We start from the raw sequence: 22,873 nt of genomic DNA on the forward strand, positions 1-22,873 counted from the left end.
GCAAAGAAAAAAATTAACCAAGTGAACCAATAACCTGAAGAATAGAATATTTGCAAAGCATTCATCTGATAAGGGATTAACATCCAGAATATACAGAGAACTCAAACAACTCAATAGCAAAAAATCAAATAATCCAATTTAAAAATGAGCCAACAGGTATATGGAAAAATGCTCAGCATCGCTGATAGAGAAATGCAAATAAAAACCACAATGAGATAACTCACCCCAGATACGATGGCTACTATCAAAAAGACAATCTTATACACTGCTGGTGGTAATGTAAACTAGTACAGCCATTATTGAGAGCAGTATAGAGATTCCTCAAAAAACTAAAAACAGAACTACCGTACGATCCAGCAATCCCACAACTGGGAATTTATCCAAAGGAAAGGAAGTTAATATACTGAAGAGATATCTGCAGCCCCATGTTTATTACAGCACTATTCACAATAGCCAAAATATGGAATCAACCTAAGTGTCCATCAATGGATGAATGGATTAAAAAATGTGGTATATATACACAATGGAATACTATCCAGCCTTAAAAAAGAATGAAATTCTGTAATTTTACAGCAACATGGATGGAAATGGAGGACATTATGTTAAGTAAAATAAGCCAGGAACAGAAAGCTAAACACCATATGTTCTCACTCATAACAGAAGCTAAAACATTTGATCTCACAGAAGTAAAAAGCAGAACAGCGATTGCTAGAGGTTAGAAAGGGTAGGAGGAAGTTGGGGATAGGGAGAAATTGGTTAAAGGATATAAAATTCCAGCTATGTAGGTGGAACAAGTTCTAGTTTTATAGCACTGTAGTGTTTTATAGCACTGCAGAATGACTATAGTTAACAATGATATATTATATAGTTTCAGATAGCTACAAAAGATATATTAAATGTTCCCAACACAAAGAAATGATAAATGTTTGAGATGATAGATATGACAATTACCCTGATCTGATCACTACACATTGTATGTACTGAAACATCACTACGTACCCCATAAATATGTACAATTATTATATGTCAGTTAAAAATAAATAAATTTGAGAAATTACTTTCAAATACAGATGTATTTTACTCACCATAAAATTCAGATATGCTTTTGAAAATATGACATGGGAAGTTTAGCTCAGAAGTATATTTCATAGTAAGTTACTCTAACAAGTTTTTCTGTAGAGGGAACACCAGAGGACTAGAAAACAATGTCAAGTAGGTTTAGGCTGACACCATGTGAAGAGACAACAGAGCTTTTGAGATCACCTGGGGAAAGGTCGAGGGAAGATGAGCAGGGAGGAGAGGAAAGTGAAGTTCTTGCCAACGTTAAATGATTATTTATTCAGTTGAATGGGAAAGTCACACTGCAAGCCCCAGAAAATAATGCCTCACAATTTAGTTGGCAAATGACACCACCCACAGAATGACAGGGAAAGAAAAAAATACAAAAGCACACACTTTAGTGGAGAAGGTCCCAAGCTGAAAGCCATAGAAAAGGACTTTGGAGGAAAGCATTCTGCTTCATTTCTGTCAACCCCTTCCAAACTAAAATCTGAGGTAAAGCTATTTTTCAACTTGTACCTTCATGATTACCTAGAATCACTAAGAACATAGTTCTAAGAATAAATCATTTTAGTGGATACAGCAGTACATCCCCCCGCTTATTTGTGGGTTCACTTTCTGCAGTTACAGTTACCCTTGGTCAACCATGGCCCGAAAATATAAAATGGAAAATTCCAGAAACAAAGAATTCATAAGTTTTAAACTGTGCACCGTTCTGATGATGAAATCTCATGCTGTCCCACTCCATCCTACTTGGACATGCATCCTCTGCTTGTGCAGCACGTCTATGCTGTCTACATTCCCTGCCTGTCGGTCACCTAGTAGCCCTCTGCATTATCAGATCAACTGTTGCCAGAATCGAAGGAACCCTTACTTTACTTAATAATGGCCCTAAGAGTAGTGACGCTGGCATATTGTTATAATTGTTCTACTTTTATTATTAGTTATTGTTGTTAATCTCTACTGTGCCTAATTTATAAATTAAACTTTACCATAAGTATATACATGTAGGAAAAAAACATAGTACATATAGGTTTTATTACTAACCATAGCTTCAGGTATCCACTGTGGGACTTAGAACACATTCCCTGCAGACAAGGGTGAACTACTGTTATGAGTTCAAATGAAAAATTATGTGTATTGTACACAAAAAAATTTTATTTTTTAAATGAATTTGTACTGCACAATCTACAGAATGGGAGAAAATTTTTGCAATCTACCCATCTGACAAAGGACTAATATCCAGAATCTACAAAGAACTTAAACAAATTTACAAGAAAAAAACAACCTCATCAAAAAGTGGGCAAAGGATATGAACAGATACTTCCCAAAAGAAGACATTTATGTAGCCAACAGACACATGAAAAAATGTTCATCATCATTGGTCATCAGAGAAATGCAATCAAAACCACAATGAGATACCATCTCATGCCAGTTAGAATGGAGATCATTAAAAAGGCAGGAAACAACAGATGCTGGAGAGGATGTGGAGAAATAGGAATGCTTTTACACTGTTGGTGGGAGTGTAAATTAATTCAACCACTGTGGAAGACAGTGTGGCGATTTCTCAAGGATCTAGAACTAGAAATACCATTTGACCCAGTGATCCCATTATTGGGTATATACCCAAAGGATTATAAATCATGCTACTAAGACACATGAACACCTATGTGTATTGCGGCACTATTCACAATAGCAAATAGAAAGGCACTATTCACCAACCCAAATGTCCATCAATGATAGACTGGATTAAGAAAATGTGGCACATATACACCATGGAATACTATGCAGCCATAAAAAAGGATGAGTTCATGTCCTTTGCAGGGACATGGGTGAAGCTGGAAACCACCATTCTCAGCAAACTATCACAAGGACAGAAAACCAAACACCGCATGTTCTCACTCTTAGGTGTGAATTGAACAATGAGAACACTTGGACGCAGGGAGGGGAACATCACGCACTGGGGCCTGTCAGGTGGTGGGGTGCTGGGGAGGGATAGCATTAGGAGAAATACCTAATGTAAATGATGAGTTGATGGGTGCAGTAAACCAACATGGCACTTGTACATCTATGTAACAAACCTGCACGTTGTGCACATGTACCCTAGAACTTAAAGTATGATAAAAAAAATGAATTATCCCAGTTTGCAATTTAGTCTTATAAGTATCTTCATTTTTAGAAGATATGTCAAATTAAAAATGGTGTCCTTAAAACTGCAATCAATTAAAAAAACTAAAGTTGAGTATTACTCAAATTTCCCTCTTGTACAGATGCTTCTCAACTTACAAGGGGTTTATATGTCTTTATGAACCGAACATAAGTTGAAAATATTGTATACCAAAATGCTTTAATACACCTAGAACATCATAGTTTAGCTTAGCCTATCTCAAACATGCTCAGAACACTTATATTAGCTTACCATGGGGCAATCTCATCTAATACAAAGCCTATTTTATAATAAAGTGTTGAATATCTCATGTAACTTATTGCATACTATGCTGAAAGTGAAAATCAGAATGGTTGTATGGGTACCATCATAAAGTTGAAAAAAGTCAAACCATCATTAAGTCGAGGACTATCTACACTAAGCTCTCTTGAAACTTGACATAATAAGCTTATATCAAAGAACTTTGATATCTGTATCTTTTTTCATCCTCAAACAAAATGAATAACTTTTTTTTAGTTTTTAAATTTTATAGGAAAAAAATCTGAGAGGGATATATTCAGCTCAAATGACAACCAGCATCCTACTTTATTCCTAGTGTAGAATATAAAGACTGGATTATTCAAGGCCAAAACTTCTAAATATTCATTCCTTCATTAACTTATTCACTCGTTTGTTCATTTGCTTTACAAAACAGGGTCTCTACCTTCATGAAGTTTATATTCTAGTAGGGGAGGCAGATAAAAACAAGTAGACAAATGAGCAAATTACATAAGATTGTGAAGCCACGTGCGGCAGCTCATGCCTGCAATCCCAGCACTTTGGGAGACCAAGGCGGGCAGATCACCTGAGGTCAGGAGTATAAGACCAGCCTGGCCAACATGGTGAAACCCCATCTCTACTAAAAATACAAAAATTAGCCAGGTATGGTGGTGGGTGCCTGTAATCCTAGCTGCTAGAGAGGCTGAGGCAGGAGAATCGCTTGAACCCAGGAAGTGGAGGTTGCAGTGAGCCAAGATCGTGACAGTGCACTCCAGCCTGGGTGACAGAGCGAGACTTCATCTCAAAAAATAAATAAATAAATAAATAAATAAATAAATAAATAAATAAATAAAATAAAATAAAAATAAAAAAAAGATTATGGCAAGTACCACGAAGGAAACAAAAATGGGGCAGAAACAGAAAATTGGTGGTAGTGCAGGGGATCCTAACAGATGAGATGGGGTAGTCCTGGGAGGCACCTATGAAGAGGAGACATTCAAAGGCCTGAATGGAAAGGATGTCACCATACAAACTGAAGATGTGTGATCCAAGTGGAGGGAACAGCAAATGCAAAGGACCAGAGGTGGGAACGGGACTGGCTCATTAGACTAACAACATGGAAGCCAGTATGGCTGGAAAATTGAGTGAGGGCCAAAGGGTAAGTAATGAGGTCACAAAGATAAGCAGGCCCAATCACCCAATGCCCTGTAAGCCATGGTAGTCTTGGGATTGTCTTCCAAGCAAAGGGAAACCATGGAGAGCAAGATGAACCTGAGTCTAATCCTAGCTTAGCCACTTTGTAGCTATGTGACCTAAGCAAATTACTAGCTCCTCTTGGATGCTAAAATCCTAATTTACAAAAGGGTACTCAATAAATAATGGCCATTTACATTCATCAGTAATTATCAGTATTGTTAATGCTATGAAATATAAAGTTAATAAAAAATTTTATATTCAAATAGCCTATACTGCAAAATAATATGCCAGAAATATAGAATTATTAAGAAATAAGCAAATTATTTTAATCTTTTTCATTCAGAAAAGATCATACACTTATTTAGTACAAATAGATATAAATTAGTACATTCAAGTTCATTAGGGTTTATTGTGGTTCTACTCAGAATAATTATTGATTTTGGCACATTCCTCTGTCCTTAATTAGTCTGCATTGTGCCTTTTCTCTTGCCTAGGCCTTGCCATTTTGTATCCAGATAGTCACGAGGAGAATTTCATAGTTATTTTCCAAGTCACGACAAGTAGTAGACACACTGCCTGCCAACATCTACCCCCCTACCCCATCCCCCAACATACCTATACATACTTCTTTGTTGCTAACAGAATCCTAACTTTGTTCAAGTACATCTCCTCCCTCCCTTAGGCAATGATGGTGGTCCTTTGTTAGTGACACTGACAGACGGACATGCAAAGCAGTTCTGATCAGTGAGTTGAGAAGTCCTCTGGGATTCTTCTTAGCAATAATTTCATATTCTTCAAAAGGAGATCTTGGAACGGGGGCAGCTATGTGCTGTAGATATTGTCTTGTCTCCAAGTAACATCTAAACTGCTGAAGCCATCTTGCAAATAAGAAAATAACCAGTCTTAGACTGGAATGGTCCCTGAGGACAACAGAGGCAGAGAGATGAAAGGACCCTGTTTCCTTGATGACATCACTGTGCCACTGAATCAACCAATCCTGCCACCTGCCTTACTTTTCACATGAGATAATACACTTCCTTACTGTTTATGTCAATTTGAGTTGGAGTCTTTTGTTTTGTATGCAGGAGATATACTATCAAGTGTACCACATTACTTCCATGTGGACATTTCCATTTGGAAGTATCACTAATTTCTTTGTCTCTTAGACAGGAACTAGGACTCTGATTCTAGCCCAGTGATCTCAAGAATCCTGGGATAGGAGATGAGACAGCTTTTTAATTTACAACACTGGCACGGTCACCCAGAAAAGCCCAAGGGGAAACACCCTAGAAATCACAATAGAAAGATGGTACTTTAGCATGAGTAGCCAGTACCAAATAATCTCTGTCTGTGGCTTTCCCTACGTGCTTAATAACTTTGACTTTCACCTCCCACCTGTCTGAGACATCTGTTCTTCTCCCTAAACAAAGCATACTTTTCATTGGTCTTCTGTTGCTATAAAGCAGCCAACTCAGCTCTTATCCAATTACAGGAGTTTCAGTAGAGATCACATAGGAGTATCACAGATCCCAGGCACAGGCCAGATGTTAAGGAAGCAAAAACAGCTTCACACTGTTTAGGGACAAGAGGATTAAAGTGGAGAAGCACTCCAGAGAAGAGTGCAATGTTGTAAGGAGGTAGACTTACCTGAACAGAAAAGAGGAAAAAAATCTTGACCATCCGTTATGGTCTAAATATTTATATCTCCCCAAAAAGACATTGAATCCTAATCCCCAATGTGATAGTATTAGAAGGTGGGACCTTTGAGAATTGATTATGAGCCCTCCTGAATGGGATTAGTGCCCTTATAAAAAGAGACCCTACGCTGGTTGTGGTGGCTCATACCTGTAATCCCAGCACTTTGGGAGGCCAAGTTGGGCAGATCCCTTGAGCTCAGGAGTTCATGATCAGACTGAGCAACATGGTGAAACCATGTCTCTACAAAAAATGGAGAAATTAGCTGGGCATGGTAGCGCGCATTTGTGATCACAGCTACTCGGGAAGCTATGGTGGGAGAACTGCTTGAGCTCGGGAGGTTAAGACTGCAGAGCCGAGACTGTGCCACTCTACTCCAGCCTGGGCAACACAGCGAGAACTTGTCTCAAAAAAATAAATAAATAAATAAAAATAATAAAATAAAATAAAAATAAAAAGAGACCCTGGAGAGCTAGCTAGCTCTTTCTGCCACGTGAAGTTATGGTGAAAAGGCACCATCTGTGGGGAAGAAGGCCCTCCCCAGACACCAAATCTGCTGGCACCTTGATCTTGAACTTCCCAGCATCCAAAACTGTGAGTAACAAATTTCTGCTATTTATAAGTTACTTGATCTATTTGTTACAGCAACCCAAACAGACTAAGATATCATCAACTGACACTGGCTTTTTTTTTCAGCCATGTAGAGTTTTAAAAAGTGAAAATATTAGGGACCAGAAAAAATATCTATTTAATACCCACCCCCCACCAACACACACACTATGGAGGGAAGGGATGGAGTAGGATTATTGCTTGGGGAACTGATGGTGGGGGTTAGAAATGAAGTCAAATAAAAGATTACATCAATGTCTAGTGGTTCACAACATGCAAAAAGCTGGATGGCATGAAACCAAATTAACCATTCTAGTCTAATAAGAATTTTTCCTACAAGAAAATTATAGAATTATAAATTTTGCATGTAACAGAGAGCAGAAAATATAATACACACAGATTTCATAATTTCATACAGTATTTGAGAAGCATTACTTGGAAAATGGGGTGAACATTATAACTGGTGAAAATTTGCTAAGAGACCATAATTAAAACAGAATAGTAAATGGTGCCTTAGCTCTTGAAACGGTCACTATCGGGATTCCATTTAATGTCTTCATTGCTAATTTACAGTGAAAGTGGAAATTCATTCAATGTAAGGATGGTATCTAACTGTGAGATGTTGCCAGGGGCAGGAAAGTGGTAGAAAAATAAATGAAGAGGTTAGAAACAGCACAACTTAATTAGGTAGATCACCCAAAACACAAAAAATAGAGTAAAATAAATGAAGAAAAACCCGAAACTCACTGGCAATAATTCTGAAGGGAATGAAAAAAGTGACAAATGTTGACATTAGCTATAAAAGTAATAACTTAGCCTCAAAAGACAAACAGACCATAGCTAGTGAAAACAACAAATTAAGAATCTATCAACAAAAGACACATCAGTCCACATGTCCTGTTTTTAAAGAAATCAGGGTAGGCCTGCCCTTCTCCATATTCTGTGTATACTTGTTTTTGTTTTATAGAAAACCTCATCTTGTTGTAATAAATATGTGTGTTGCTATTTGAGCCATATGATCTTGTTTCTCAATGATAGATAAGTGAGCGGGAAGGTGGTAAGAGTAATTAGACAAATAAGCGGGAGGTATCACTGGCAAGGATGGGCAATGTTGGTGAGAACTAAGGTTTTGTGAGGCTAATCACTTTTTTACTGTGTAGGCTGTCAGAGCATGTAATATCCCATCGGAAAATCACATTGGAATGCTCTAAGCAAGTCCTTTGAGAATGGTCAAAAATGCATTACTATCGAAGGGAAAAGATTAATGGTGACACTGATGGTAACAGAGCTTTTATAAAGTGGAGTTCTTACCTGAAAAGATGGGGAAAGAGAATATCAAAGGAAGGAAAACAGTATTGGAAGTTGGAGGCTGAATTAAGGAGTAAGTTGAAATTAGGGAAACAAAAGGTAAGAACTTTCTGACTGAGAACCTCAGTATGTGCAAAGTGTAAGAGGAATAAGATTTAATAGTTAGGACACTGAAAAGAAGATATGGGAAAATGCCAAAGCAAATTTCCACGGGGAGAACATCTACTAGTTGCAAGAAAGGGTCTGCACGTAATTGGTTCTACACTCTCATCTGGAACGTCCCTTGAGTCCTCCCAACCCCCGGATCCAAAGGCAAAAGCAGAAGCCCCAGGATATGCAGAAACAGGTACTCCTGATTTGCAAGACCCAAGAGAAACCAGCATTTGAGTTCATGACCTAATCTGGGGTTGCTCATCTTCTATGTGGCCTTAAACATTTAAGTACCTCCTAGGCTTAACCATTCAATTCTCTATTTTCTTCTTGGCAGGCAGATATGAGAAGAAAGCACCTGCATTAAGTGAGGCTCAATCTCCCAGATGAGACAGAAAATAGGGGACCTTGATCTCTTGCAATCATTTAAAGCCCCATAAGATCCAATAGAAAAAGGCTATCCTAATGGCCTCTTCAGGTAGTTAGGCTTAATTCAGCTGATCCTTGGTCTGTACACATGGACACATGGTCTGTACACGACCTCAGTAACCCATTGTCCAGGACTAGTGTTTACCTAAGCCATCAGACCATGTGTTAAACATGACTATGTAGAGGGTGCTTTCTAAAGAAAAGGAGATTTATAAATGAAAACTATAGTCTTCCCTCAGTATACACGAGGGACTGGTTCCGGGACATCCACATATAATGAAATCCACCAATATAAGTCCCCTATTTGGTCCTGAGGAATCCATGTACATATAAAAACTCTGTCCTCCCTATATGTGGCTTTCAAACCCTGCCAATACTGTATTTTTGATCTGCTTATATAAGTGGACCTGTACAGTTCAAACCTGTACAGTTGTTCAAGGGTCAACTGTATTATTAAAATTAGTTTATAAAATAAAAAATTGCTGGAATTTTTTTTTTTAAAAGTTTCCCTCAGGCTGGGCGTGGTGGCTCACACCTGTAACCCCAGCACTTTGGGAAGCTGAGGTGGGCAGATCACTTGAGGTCAGGAGTTCAAGACTAGCCTGGCCAACATGGCGAAACCCGATTTCTACTAAAAAATACAAAAATTAGCCAGGTGTGGTGGTGCGTGCGTGTAATCCCAGCTACTTGGAAGGCCGAGGCAGGAGAATCACTTGAACCAGGAGGCGGAGGTTGCAGTGAGCTGAGATTGCGCCACTGCACTCTAGCCTGGGTGACATAGCGAGATTCTATCTCAAAAAATAAATAAATAAATAAATAAAAATAAAAAATAAAAAAAGGTTCCCTCAACAAATGTCAAGCTTCCCCTTCGTGCTGAACTTCAGACATTAGCAGCCTCCAGGTCAAGCACCATTTTGCTCTTCAAAGGCCCCTAAACCTCCCACAGCCAAAGCTTAGTCACCTGCATTGGATGACAAAAGGAACCAAGCCATTTTCAACTTCAAATGACATTACAGTGAAGCTGTCCCAAGTTTCAAAGTAGGACTCATGAATCAGCTGCCTTTTCAAGACATGACAAGGGGTATGGGAACAAAAGAGAAATCAGGGGAGATGACCTAGCCTAGGGTGGGAGTTGAAGACATCCTTAAAGAAGACACATAGGAAGGTAGTGAGAGGAGGAGGCAAGGTAGAAATGAAACGGAGGGACTTTGGAGATGGATGGAGCAGGAATGGATGATATAATAATTCTGTGAAGTGCTGAGATCACTGCTAAAGTTGACAGTTGAACACTAGGATTCACTTATTGCTACCATTCAAACTTTTGGTGAACTATCTTTATGCATATCCTTTTAAGGCCTTGTAAATGATCACTTGTAATTCTTTGTAGCCTCTAGCACACCCAGCAACTCTCTCTTGAGTAACCTTGCTTGAGAAGCTACAAGATGAAAAGTGTGGTCCCTTGCCTCAAGGGGCTCCAAGAGGGAGAATACAGCAGATGAGGGTTCTGCCTGAAGAAGACATCAGGTCAAACGGGGACAGGGAAAAGCTTCCCAAAGGCATTAATATTTGAACTGAATCCTGAATTGGCTAAGTAGAGAAGTACTACCCATGATAGGTACTCAATTAGTATTTGTTAATTAATTTCAGCTCACTTTCATTCGTAAAGATTACCTGAAATATCACTGAAGGACTGGGAGCTAGTTCTTATCACCACTGTTTTCATTATTGTCAATTAAAAAGATAAGTCTATCTATTTTAGTGTTCAAGGGTATAATCTGAAAAAGTACCACATCTTACCTTTGGCAGGGGTGGGGGAGTGTATTCATAATTTTCCCAGTTATGAGTTCTCTTGTTATTCTATGATTTCACAGCAAAAAGTTTTAAAAGACTTCAAAAACAACACATTTTGCTCATTTGAAATATGTTTATATTTTAGCATAAAATATACTTGGCAGCTCCTAACATAATTGGATGGCTACGCATTGCAAAAACTTGATTTCTTTTTAATCAAATTTTTAGAACCACACTAGGTTTCTTGCCAGTACTGCAATAGTGAGCAATAAATACATCATTAGATCAATGGTGGTCCAATGACGGATTACTCAAAAGATAGTTCCAGCCAAAAGGAATAAGCCAAGAAGTAACATTGTGCAGAGATTAATAAAATATTGTTTAAAACACAGATACTGAGTTAATATAACAGGGAAGAAAACATTGCAAAATAGAACAAAACAGCCATAGGTTTATAATATAGTGATATTGATCACAGATTTTCCTAAGTACTCCAGGGCAGCCACACTATTATATATGCCTCTGATTAGACCCAGAGATGAGAAGGAAAAAGTTATTAAAAAAAAAAAAAAAAGAAACTAACCAGGGGAAGGCCTGCTGCTATAATAAATTATTTAAAGCAAGCAGGGTGAGCAGGTTGTGAGGACAATATAAAACAGAATCAATGCCCCCAAGAAACCCCAAACCGTCTGCACCTCTATAAATTTCTTACCACCCTGTCTGGCATTTTACTGGAGGTATTTCTTTTCCACCATCCTACCCACCCCACCCCTGACCCTTCACTTTTTGCCCAGTTCTTTTCTCAGAGCTTAACATTTGTTTTCCTTCTGTAACCCAGGATGCTGTCTTCAGTTATATTTTTCAGCTTGTATCAGGAGAGTGTCTGTGAGGCCACAGATGAGTGCATCTGTCACTTCATTCATCTGAATCTTAAATTTCCCCGCTGACACTGTAAGCTGGGAATATCTAATATGACACACATATCAACATGACTTCAGTATTATCCTTCATCTTTTTCTTTTTTCTTACTACTGCTATCATTAAATCCACAAGCTTAAGCTGTTGTGAAACTTCTGTAGCTCAATGACTGTCGTATATTAGAGGATATTACTAGACCCAAAAAGCTAAAGTGAAGGTTGGGAACTTAAGGGGGCATTTCGGAGGAGAAATGGTAAAATGGCTAAAATGGAAGAACTGGGAGATGTTAAGAGGGCAGACTGATTTAAAAAGTGAATTTTTTACAAGGAGATTTTGCTATGGGGATAAGGGTAAGAAAAGAAGCATAAAAAACTTGAAAAGAATTTGTCAAAGGAAAGTTAGATGCCAGAAGAATGCCACAGCTAAAAAAAAAAAAAAAAGTTATAATAGAATTGTTGCTTAGAAGCTTGCAATGACCTATGGCCCAGTTTCAAGAAAAGCAGCATTCTACTATAGTTTTTGTAACTGGGCAGAAATCAGTCCCATTGTATGATCAGGGGCTGTGGATAGCATATTTTAGGCTTTTCCATTTTTCTAAGTCTATCCAATCACACAGAAGCTAGGCAAATAAAACAAAAGCAACCCTATTTTGCCAGAGTAAAAACATTAGCAGCTTAACATGACAATAGACAAAACAGCACAGGGCTAAAACACGTCTAAAGGATTCCACACGTAGGCTTTGCCGCTTTTGTAATCTGGGACTTTTAGCAAATTATTTGCCTCTCTGGGTCAAGACTGTCTGGTTAAGGTCAGGGTCATTGAACTAATTATTATATATGGTAGTTAACTTTATAAAGAAAACTACTACAAGGTCACATTCAATATAAGAAACAATTTGAAGAAAAAGGTTAAAAAATTGTAGATGATATGAACGACTAAGCATAACCCTATCATATCACCACAATCCTAAATCAAAACAATTTAAGTTGCAAGGCCAACTTCTCAGTTATTGGTGTCATCTTTGAATGTGAAAGACAAGATCTAAATATTATCCTTTTGTAGCTGCAGTTTGCTCATCTGTAACAAAGTGGAAAAAAATCATTGTCCTCAAAGGATTGTTAAGATAAGTGACCTATCAACATGCCTGCCAAGTGCTTCTTTAAACAGAAATTACTCTGTAAAAGTCCCAGTGACGATCCAGTGGTCTGGAACAATCCAAGTTTAATACCCTGGCCTATACACATCCTTTTGTTATCAGGATACTTCTCACCTCTGAAAGAAGTCGTTTGTTTTTTAGCTACTTGGATGGTAGAAAGAGGGAAGGGTAACTTCTGATAGATCCTTTCTCTTTCAAACCTTATTTAGTAGTCTTAAATGGAGAATTATGCCAGTCTGAAATGGGAGAACAGAATCCAAATGTCAGTATCAAATGATAAATAAAAAACTAATTGGCAATAACTAATAAAAATTCACAGTGCTCTCAGTGAAAGGGAAGGTAGCAAACAATTCTCAACCCACATCTCCGTGACAATGAGAAAATCTATTTACCCAATTAATTGGGCAGCTCAAAATACTCCTAAGGTGACTTTCAGAAAGTAAGAATCTCTGGGCCTCTGGGTGGGTGGCCTGGGACACTCTTCCTGGCCACAAGCAAAATAGTCACAGCTTCCCAAGGCGATCATTGACCTCATATAGTCTGTAGTAGCCCAGCTGAGGTGCTGGGCTTTGTTCTACAACAGCTTTTAAAGAGAAAAAGGGTGCCTCATGAAGATAAGGATTCTACCTTGCAGGAGGAAATGCTCAACCATGTGAATTAGGACTGGCAAAGTCACCCCAGAGCATCCCAGGACCCCACCGAACTCAGAGTGGGGGGTGAAGGAACTAAGACTGGGGTTTGAGGGGTGGGTCTTAAATTCATCAGGTCTTGTTTCATCAGGCAGACTTCCTTAGAATCAGGGCCAACCTGGAATAGGGATAGCTGAGGATTCCAAAACACTTTCAGATGTAAGACAAAAGGGGTCCATTGCTGAAGACAGAGAGTTAATGCATTACCTATAAATTTCACATGGCCAGTAAATGCCACCTGGACATTTCTCAACAATTATTTGTTAAATCAACTCACAGACTATAACTGTTCTTTTATGTCATTAACACCATTCCAGTGTTTCTCAAAGTACAGTGAAGGGATCCCTGGCATCAGAATCACTTGCGGGTGCCTGTGAAAATGCAGATTACTAAGCTCCATCCCAGACTCCTAAATTGAAACCCTGGGACTGAAGTCCTGCCCAAGAACTGAATTTCTAAGAAACAGCCTAGTTAATTTGGATGATTCATATCAAGGTGGGAAAATTATTATGTCTATATTGTCCATTAGAAATTTAAAGACACTCACAGATTAGTGTTTTGCATGTTTTCCCCAAAATGTTTATATACCATAAAATTGAAAACAATACTTCTTGTGATGAGCCCTTAAAAACCATTCAGTTTATTCCGCCCATATATAATGAACACCATTATTGAAATGTAATTATGAGCATTAAATTATTGGGAAAAATATGAACTATGCTTCTCAAAAATACTGCCTTTATTTTGTCACTAAAGTAATTGTGCTATTAAAGGAATTTATTGTTTTTTAAAGTATCAGTCACTTGGCTGCAAGAACTTATTAAGCTATTATACTCCTCCCATACCCTTTTAGTCATCAGAATTTTTGTGATAAAGCCTTTTTATTATTTTAAAACTATAAATTGTGAATCATTGCAACTAGTGATTAGACTGACTATGAATATATGTCCAGGTTATAAATTCCTAAAAGTATGTTTCATTAGAAATACCAAGGCAGTCTTAACTATAGCCTCTGCAATAAAGCTCTGTTTACTTCTATTAAGGTAGGTTATTTTTTTTTTTTGGTGCAAAATGATTCAGTTTTAATGCATTATTTTAACAAGCAAAAGCAAACAGTTTCTGATATACATGCCATACTGCAAAGCTGTAAACCCGTGTTGCATGGTGATGTGACAAGCACCACATTTCTGGAGGGATTTTTTTTTCTCTCCTACAAGCTCCCCCTCCCCAAGCCGTGGCTATAATTATTTCACAAAATGCAGTTTGCCATTTCTAGAGACAAACACTTCCTTCTCCCTCACCAAAACTGCAAGTTCAGGCCAAATATTGAATGAAAATAGAACTTGAGAGGCAGGCTTTGTTTGTAGCATGTTGTTTCTGCTAAGAGTTGCCCCCTACCCAGGCTCCACCCCAGTGGTCGGACTGAAGCGTACATGTTATGTTTTAACAGATGGGCCGGCTGGCGGCTGCTGGGCTGTAAAACAGGAACGCGGAATCTGCACTGAGTGGTATTGAACTGAACGCTCGTAAAGTTCATGGACATACTCTGACCCAGACAGACCAGGCAGATGCAGACATGCTTACGCATACACACTCACTAACACCCCACAGCTCAGAGGATCCATCTCTGTGACCCAAGGGAAGTTCAAGGCTGAATTTCCCCTTCATATATTTACCTCATTCACCTTTTAATTTTATATATACACACACTCACACATACACACGTATATATGTGTGTATATGCGCATCTACATCTTCATATACACATACAGAACTATATATCTCAACATTTTCATGTATTTTCAAAGGTCTAAACATCCCCAAATTCTGGACCTGTTTCTGTCTAGTATTTTCAAAAGCTCTTATTCATGTCAAATAAGAATTATAAGAAAATATCGTATTGAATTCTATTTAGTCCGCACATAATATAAACTACATGCATGTAGTTGGTCTCAGAAAAACAAGCTGCTTTTACCCCCTTACCATTAAGGGGGAAAAACAATCTAACCCAGACCGAGTCACAAACGGAGTGTCAGGTTTAACCTTGAGTTCTCTGCTGTCAATTCCTGACTCAACTTCATCACTTAAACACGCAGGTGCTCAAACAAACACCAACCGACCAGGCTGGCAATCCCTTTCGCAGCCTCTAGGATTCTCCAAGGCTCTGGGCACCAGAACCGACAGCAGCTCCCGCCTGGTCCTAACGAAGTCCTTCGGACACCCCTTGCGGGTGGATGTGGAGGTCCGAGCACCTCAGGAGGGTCATGGATTCAAGTGCTAATAGAAAGCAATTACTTTAGAAAGTTCAAAGCCCAGCAGTGCTCTCAATTCCTCTCAGTAGCTGCAGAGCACTGAAGCCCCCGCTACAGAACCCGGCTGGTACTCCAGTTCTCTGGCGCTGAGACCCACCTTGAGCCCGATGAGCGCTCGCTCAGCCTGGAGATCCAGACGCGGACGCCGGGTCTTACCGTACCGCACAGCGCGGGTAATTTTTCAGGAACCGTGGTCCGCACGCCGCGGGCGCGGAGGCCGCCCCAGCGCTCCATGTCGTTGCCGCAGAGGGGCAGGGGACGCGTCCCGGCCCCACCTACCCATGTCAATTACGCCAAGTTGGTGCGGACTGGAACCGCGTCCCGGGCGGAGTTGGGATGCTTTGACAACAAGAAGTTCGGGAGTGGGGATATTGGCACGGAGTAAACCCCGCCCAGCCTTGACCTCCCCACAGCGGTCACGCTCGGACGAACGGACCGCCGAGCGCCAGGACGCGTCCCGTCCCCTCTCGCCGCCGCCGAACCGCGCCGAGAGGAGCCGCTAGCCCGGCGCGCGGCCACTCACCGTCCTCGCCGAGTCCCGATAGCAAACCGACGTCCCTGCTGCGGTTCTAAGTGCCAAGTTGCCCCCAGTCGGTGGCTGCTCACGGCCCAGTGGACCAGGGCACATTGGTTCCGGCGGGCACCTCAGGGGGAGTGCGGCAAGCCTGGCGGCCGCCGCGGCTACACAGTCGCCCACAGCGCGCTGACAATTCACGGACCTGCTCAACGAGTGAGGCGGAAAGCAGGGCTAAGCAAACCAGGCTCTGGAGGGGAGGCGGGGCCGCCGCTAGGGGCGGAGCCAGCCCCGGGGCGTCATCAGCCCATGACTGGCGGAGCCGACAGCCAGTCGTGGTGGCGCTGGGACCGCCCCGTAACCGCCGTCCAGTCGCCTGCGGCCGAGGGCAGGCTGGCGAGACGCGCCGGCGGCGGGGAAGTTGGTTATTGCGAAGTGCCGTGGCTGCCGGCGGGCGCTGCGGGACTCTCTGCAATGGGACCCGAGCAGCTCTGGAGGGAGGCGGCGGCCCCAGAAGGCCGTTGGCTGAGAGAGACCAGGAGCCCTCGGAGCCGCCGCGCGCATAGCGCTGTGGAGCAAGAAGCCAACCGCAGCGCGGGTCGACACGCCAGTATCTGGCACCGGCAGGAGGCGCGGAACTTAGCTGCCCCATCGGAACCCCGCCCGGAGGAAGCTGAGGGCCCAGAAAGGATGAATTCCGGACCGGGTCGCCCAGCCACAAGTGGAAACCTGGGCTCTCTGGAAAACGTTCTGATCTCGATCTGGCTATCTCTGAAACAAAACTCCAGCCCCGCAAACCTCCCAAAGTTCAGTACACGTCCCCGTCCTCACCCCTGCCCTCCGGGCCACCGGCAGCGGGGGACTTACCGGCGCCTCGGGTCTCCTCCTCCCGACCCAGCGCGTCGCGGACACAGCTGGCGGCCAACAGGAGGCTTGGGCGCTCGACGGCGCCAGAACCTGTGAGACCGTCGCTCTGGGCGGGCTGCCGTGCAGGGTGGCATCCTCTGCGGTGACTTCTGCTGTCTTTTGGGTCCGCCAGGATTCCAAAATCCCAGGCGGGTCGCTAGAATTATCCATCTTCGTGGACAGGAAGTCCCAGAACGAACCACATCTGTCCCACTCTGCTTCCGCCCTCCTTCCCCTTCGCAAGCTCCTGGCTGGGATGGAGACATCGGACGAGCTCGGAGATCCCGACCTCTCAGGGGTCACTCGCGGCCGAACAACCTGGAATATGGCCTTGTGGGCCCTTCCCGCCCAACCCCCTAGGACCCCACTGCTCATCTTGTCAACCAGTTTCTGAGCCCCTACCCTGGCTGCAGCACGTGCTCGCACAGGCGCGCTGAGCTACTAACATAGAATCAAAAGCAGGGAGTTGGGTGTTCTTGCTTTCCCGCTGAAACCTAGAATGTAAACAAGCCCTAGACCGTCAGCTGTGGGTGGGTAGGGGCCTCTCCCTGCCTAGAACTGCTCTTGCCATGGGTAGGCACCTAACCCGTATTAGTAAGAATGAAGGAATGCATGCTCATAACAAGAAAGGGGTCAACCTGCTGCCCTGATACTCACCTTCACCACTTACGTCTTGCTTCCAGCGCAAGCCCACTTCAGACCATTGCCTCATTCAGGTCCCAGAAGTCCTATGGGTTTTAGTCTCTCAGTATGGGCAATTATTCACATGTAAGGGAGCTGCAGGTGTTATTTCAATGCCATCTGGCCTCTATAAGGTCTTGCATCATAGCTGACCTCTCATGAGAAGGTTCTGATGAGGTCACCAGGGAGAAGGAATGTAAAGGGCTGGTGGCTGAAAAGGAGTGAAATGGCCCCTCTTAGGTGAGCTCTGGCCTGGTTTGAGTTTCAATTCTGTCTCCTCAGCTCCATTTCTCAATGGGAAAAGGTCCATAGGAAGGTTGTCAGAAGGGCAGGAGACTAGGGCAGGGATAGCCCTTTGCAGACCCTGAAAAATTGCTCAGTAATGTAAACATTGTCCATATTTAAGTTCTTTCTTTTCTTTTCTTTCTTTTTTTTTTTTGAGGCAGAGTCTCACTCTGTCGCCCAGGCTGGAGTGCAATGGCTTGGCTCACTGCAAGCTCCGCCTCCTGGGTTCACGCCATTCTCCTGCCTCAGCCTCCCAAGTAGCTGGGACTACAGGCGCCCGCCACTACGCCCGGCTAATTTTTCGTATTTTTAGTAGAGACGGGGTTTCATCGTGTTAATCAGGATGGTCTCGATCTCCTGACCTTGTGATCCGCCCGCCTCGGCCTCCCAAAGTGCTGGGATTACAGGCGTGAGCCACCGCGCCCAGCCTTAAGTTCTTTATTTTCTATCTTGTGGACCAAAGGACTGCTACAGGCAAGGAAGACCATCTGACTCAATTCCAGAGGTTCCTTAGCATGCTGCTGACTGGCCTAGGAGAATGGCCTTTGCCCATAAAGTATTAGATGTAGACCACATGAATGGAATATTCACCAGGTTTCTGCCCAGGTCTGGATTGGGTAAGGACATGGCTGGAGGTGCCTTACAGGAGAGAAGGCCAAAGAGAGAGAAGACTTGACTCCCAACCTGATTCCAGCAGAACTCCACTTTGATGTGTTTTTAAAATTGTGCTCTTCTGTTTGCTTTCACGGAGGCTGCCATGAAACATCATCTTTGACTAGAATTATCAGGAAATGATCATGGAAGAAATATACTTCCTTGGATTTTTTTTCCTACCACACTTCAGGATATAACTAGAGAAAACATTTGCCAACAGTGCTTATCATATTAGTACCCTGTGAAGGTTTTCATAGATTCTGATTATTTTTAAAATCATTTCGGGAATAGGAGCCAAACACTAGGTCATGACTGTACTTACTTTAGTATTTACATTACGTGATGAAAAATGGAAATAAAGGAAATGTCCTGTCATGAAACAAGTTAAAATTAGGTGACTTTCATGTCCTGATTTCCAAGGTTTTCTGTTTGTTTCAGACAGACAAGATCATCCATGGGTTCTTGGACAAGTAATAGGTCTCATTTTCCCTTGTAGACCAGAAGACATGGAAAAGACAGCATATTCGGACTATATTCGTATTTCCATACCATCTTTTGTTGTAATTGATTTTCAACAAGAGCCCCTAACAATCTCTTGAGTTTGGGCCATCCCCATATTCTACAAGGGAAAATGAGATCTCTTACTACTCCAATAACCCATGCTTACACTATCTGTATGGAACAAACAGAGAACCATGAAAATCTGAACGCAGAAGTCACTTATTTAGTCCCAATCTATTTTGTGAAAGGAAATTTCTTTTACTCAAAGAGATGAAGAAATTTACGGAATGGCTTGGGAATGAGAAGATTCAGGTGGGACCATGGAAGCAAAGCTTGTTCTTTTGTGGATGGTAAGATTGTCTTCAGGCACTGTCACTCCTTTATGACACTAAAACAGTATTTTAGAATCCCCTAAATTTCAATAGGATGTGATTGGTAGGAGCCATGGGTTCTAATCTTAACAGCTGCTGTGGTGGGTGCTCCTGGCAGTCACTCATCCTTTGTTATCTCTTGCTTCTTTGGCCATAAAACAGTAGTGGCAGAATTGGCCCACTATGTGTAGCTGCATAAAGGGGACATCATGACAATGGTTATGAAGCACTGCAAATGCATTGCATTTACAGTAGTACTGCCTGCTAAAAAGGAGATGAAAATGATGTTGAGATGGGAAAATAGTGTGGTATGAACAATTCCTATTTACATGTGCAATTTACATTTTTCTTTCCATTTACATGTGCAATTTCCTCCTTCCTTCCCTTTCTTTCCTCCCTCCCTTCCTGTCTCTCTCTCTCTCTTTCCCTCTTTCTCTCTTTCATTCTCAGACTCACACTCTGTCACCCAGGCTGGAGTGCAGTGGTGCAATCTTGGCTCACTACAACCTCCACCTCCCAAGTTCAGGTGATTCCTTTGCCTCAGCCACCCGAGTACCTGGGAGTACAGGCGTGGGCCACCACGCCTGGCTCATTTTTGTATTTATAGTAGAGACGGGGTTTTGCCATGTTGGTCAGGCTGGTTTCCAACTCCTGGCCTCAAGTCATCTGCCCACCTCAACCTCCCAAAGTGCTGGGATTATAGGTGTGAGCCATCACGCCCAGCCCATTTATTTTAATGTCATTAGATTATTGTCCTTTCAGTATTTAAGTGGAAATGAGAGGAAACCATCTTTATTCTTTAAGGAGGAATACAGCTTCTAAAATTTTGGTTACCTAAAGTTTTTGAAGGTGTAATAGGAATGAGTTACCAGAACAGGAAGAATTGTAGAAGCAGACCTAGAGTTGAGGAAAATTTTACTTACATGGATAGTATTTTTTTCCTCTCCCTGGCTCCTACCACCTCTCTCAACATATATTTACTGAGAAAGTTGTTCACAATTTAAAGAGGTTGAGCTAAAGATCTTAGCAAAGAAATGCAATCAATGCAATCAAAGCTGGAGATTCTTTTTTTTTTTTTTTTTTTTTTTTGAGACAGAGTCTTGCTCTGTCACTAAGGCTGGAGTGCAGTGGTGCGATCTTAGCTCACTACAACCTCTGTCTCCCTGGTTCAAGCGATTCTCCTGTCTCAGCCTCCTAAGTAGCTGGGACAACAGGCACGTGCCGCCAGGCCCAGCTAATTTTTGTATTTTCAGTAGAGACAGGGTTTCGCCATGTTGGCCAGGCTGGTCTTGAGCTCCTGACCTCAAGTGATCCACCTACCTTGGCCTCCCAAAATGCTGGGATTACAGGTGTGAGCCACTGTGCCTGGCCCAGAAGCTGCAGATTCTAATACTAGCTTTGCAATGTATTCATTCTGATACCTTGGGCACGTCATCAACCTTCCATATCTTAGTTTCCTATCTGGGAAACTGCAGTGGTACTTATGACCAATTTCACAGAGATGACAGCAATAACTAATGATAGGCACTTAGATTTTAGACTTAATGGGAGTTAGTTCCCTTGACACAGCAGTATGGGAACAATAACTGGCCAGCCAATGAGTGAAAAAGCTGGATTATCCCTTAGAAATGAATTGTATCATTACTGATTATGAATACCCCAAATTATGACAGATTCACATGTAAGAATGCCAGGGAAAAGTAGCCATGAGCTATAATATACAAAATTGTTTATTACCCAAGAGAATCTAGGTGCTAATACGGATGGTACTACACCTGTGAAATTCTGAAACCCTTGAAGGATTTGAAGATATAAAGCCAAATAAAACATAATACAGAGGGAAATGATTTTGATTATGTAACATTTATATATAGCATTTGATTTTACATTTTCAAATTGCTTTTCAGTCATTGGTTTATTCTTCACAGCACACCTGGGAAGTACATCTGTGCATTTATCCTCTGTTCACAGCTGAGGCAACTGAGACTGAAACAGGCAAAGTGGTTTGTCCAAGAGCAAAGCCAGGGGCAGGGTGAGAAATTGTTCATTCATTCAATCATGCATCTATTCTTGGCAAGGCACCAAAGTCTGTGTGGTGGTGGTGCACAGAGATGGATATTGTCTATGTGGCCTCTACCTTGCAAGCGCCTGCAGTCTCTGAGACAATAAGCGGTTCATGAATTATGCCTCCTAGAGTGCTCAGACAGCAAGGACCAGGGTTCAGAGGAGGAGAGGGTGAGAGTTCCCTAGGATTCCTGGAGAGAGTTGGATTCAGGGCCCATGAGGGATGGGTAGAATTTTGGCAAATGGAAGTGTGGCTAGTGGGAATGACAGACATGAAGGTGGGCAAATTTAAGATGTTTTGGAGAATATCTGACTACAGCAGGGCCGTTGTGGGGAAAGGGCAGGAGAGTAGAAAGGAGTGGGTTTCCCAGGATGCTGAATGCCCAGCCAAAATACATGGATGAATCCATGAATACATGGATTTCAGCCCAAGGGCAATGGGGGTTGGACTTATCTCTGACTTCTCCTATTCACTCATTATTCTAACATGTGCTGTACCTAGTGCTAATATGTGCTTAGTCTACAGGTATTTTTCCACACATCAGCTTTTCTAACCTTCGCGTCACTCTAATGAGATACATATTATTCCTCCTTTAATGGATTAAAAAATTGATGCACTTAGAGGTTGAGACTTGCCTACGATCATGTAGCTAATAACTGACATATGTGAGATTTGAAAGTAGGATCCCTGACTTCTACATGGCGACAAATGGAAAGAACGTGTAGATTCTGGAGAGTGTACTCAGGATGCCCATCAATAACATGCCCCTCACCTTAGCTCAGTGTTGTTCCAGAAAAAAAAACTACATAGGAGTGAAATCTTTTTTTTTTTTCTTTTGAGACAGGGTCTCGCTCTGTTGCCCAGGCTGGAGTGCAGTGGCATGATCTTGGCTCGCTGGTTCAAGCAATTCTCCTGCCTCAGCCGCCCAAGTAGCTAGGATTACAGGCGTATGCCACCACACCTAATTTTTGTATTTTTATTTATATTTATTTATTTATTTGAGATGGAGTTTTGCTCTTGTTGCCCAGGCTGGAGTGCAGTGGTGCGATCTCGGCTCACTGCAACCTCTGCTTCCCTGGTTCAAGAAATTCTCTTGTCTCAGCCTCCCAAGTAGTTGGGATTACAGGCGCCCACCACCACGCATGGCTAGTTTTTTTG

The 22,873-nt window shown here is 41.9% G+C and overlaps 1 protein-coding gene across 3 annotated transcripts in view; it reads right to left on the bottom strand.

The window, feature by feature from the left end:
* MARCHF3 (membrane associated ring-CH-type finger 3) overlaps window positions 1-16,816 on the bottom strand; it is a 163,003-nt gene extending 146,187 nt beyond the window's left edge. Inside the window, exon 1 of one of the 3 annotated variants that reach the window (XM_063810186.1) lies at window positions 16,262-16,816. Coding sequence is in view for 1 of the 3 variants with exons in the window: in XM_009449511.5 (XP_009447786.1) it covers window positions 15,836-15,972 (137 nt within the window). In the remaining 2 variants the exon portion in view is untranslated. 3 annotated transcript variants of the gene reach the window in all.
* Window positions 16,817-22,873: the final 6,057 nt, after the last annotated feature.

The sequence above is a fragment of the Pan troglodytes genome, chromosome 4 (genome assembly GCF_028858775.2).
Source record: "Pan troglodytes isolate AG18354 chromosome 4, NHGRI_mPanTro3-v2.0_pri, whole genome shotgun sequence".
Classification (NCBI taxonomy): domain Eukaryota; kingdom Metazoa; phylum Chordata; class Mammalia; order Primates; family Hominidae; genus Pan; species Pan troglodytes.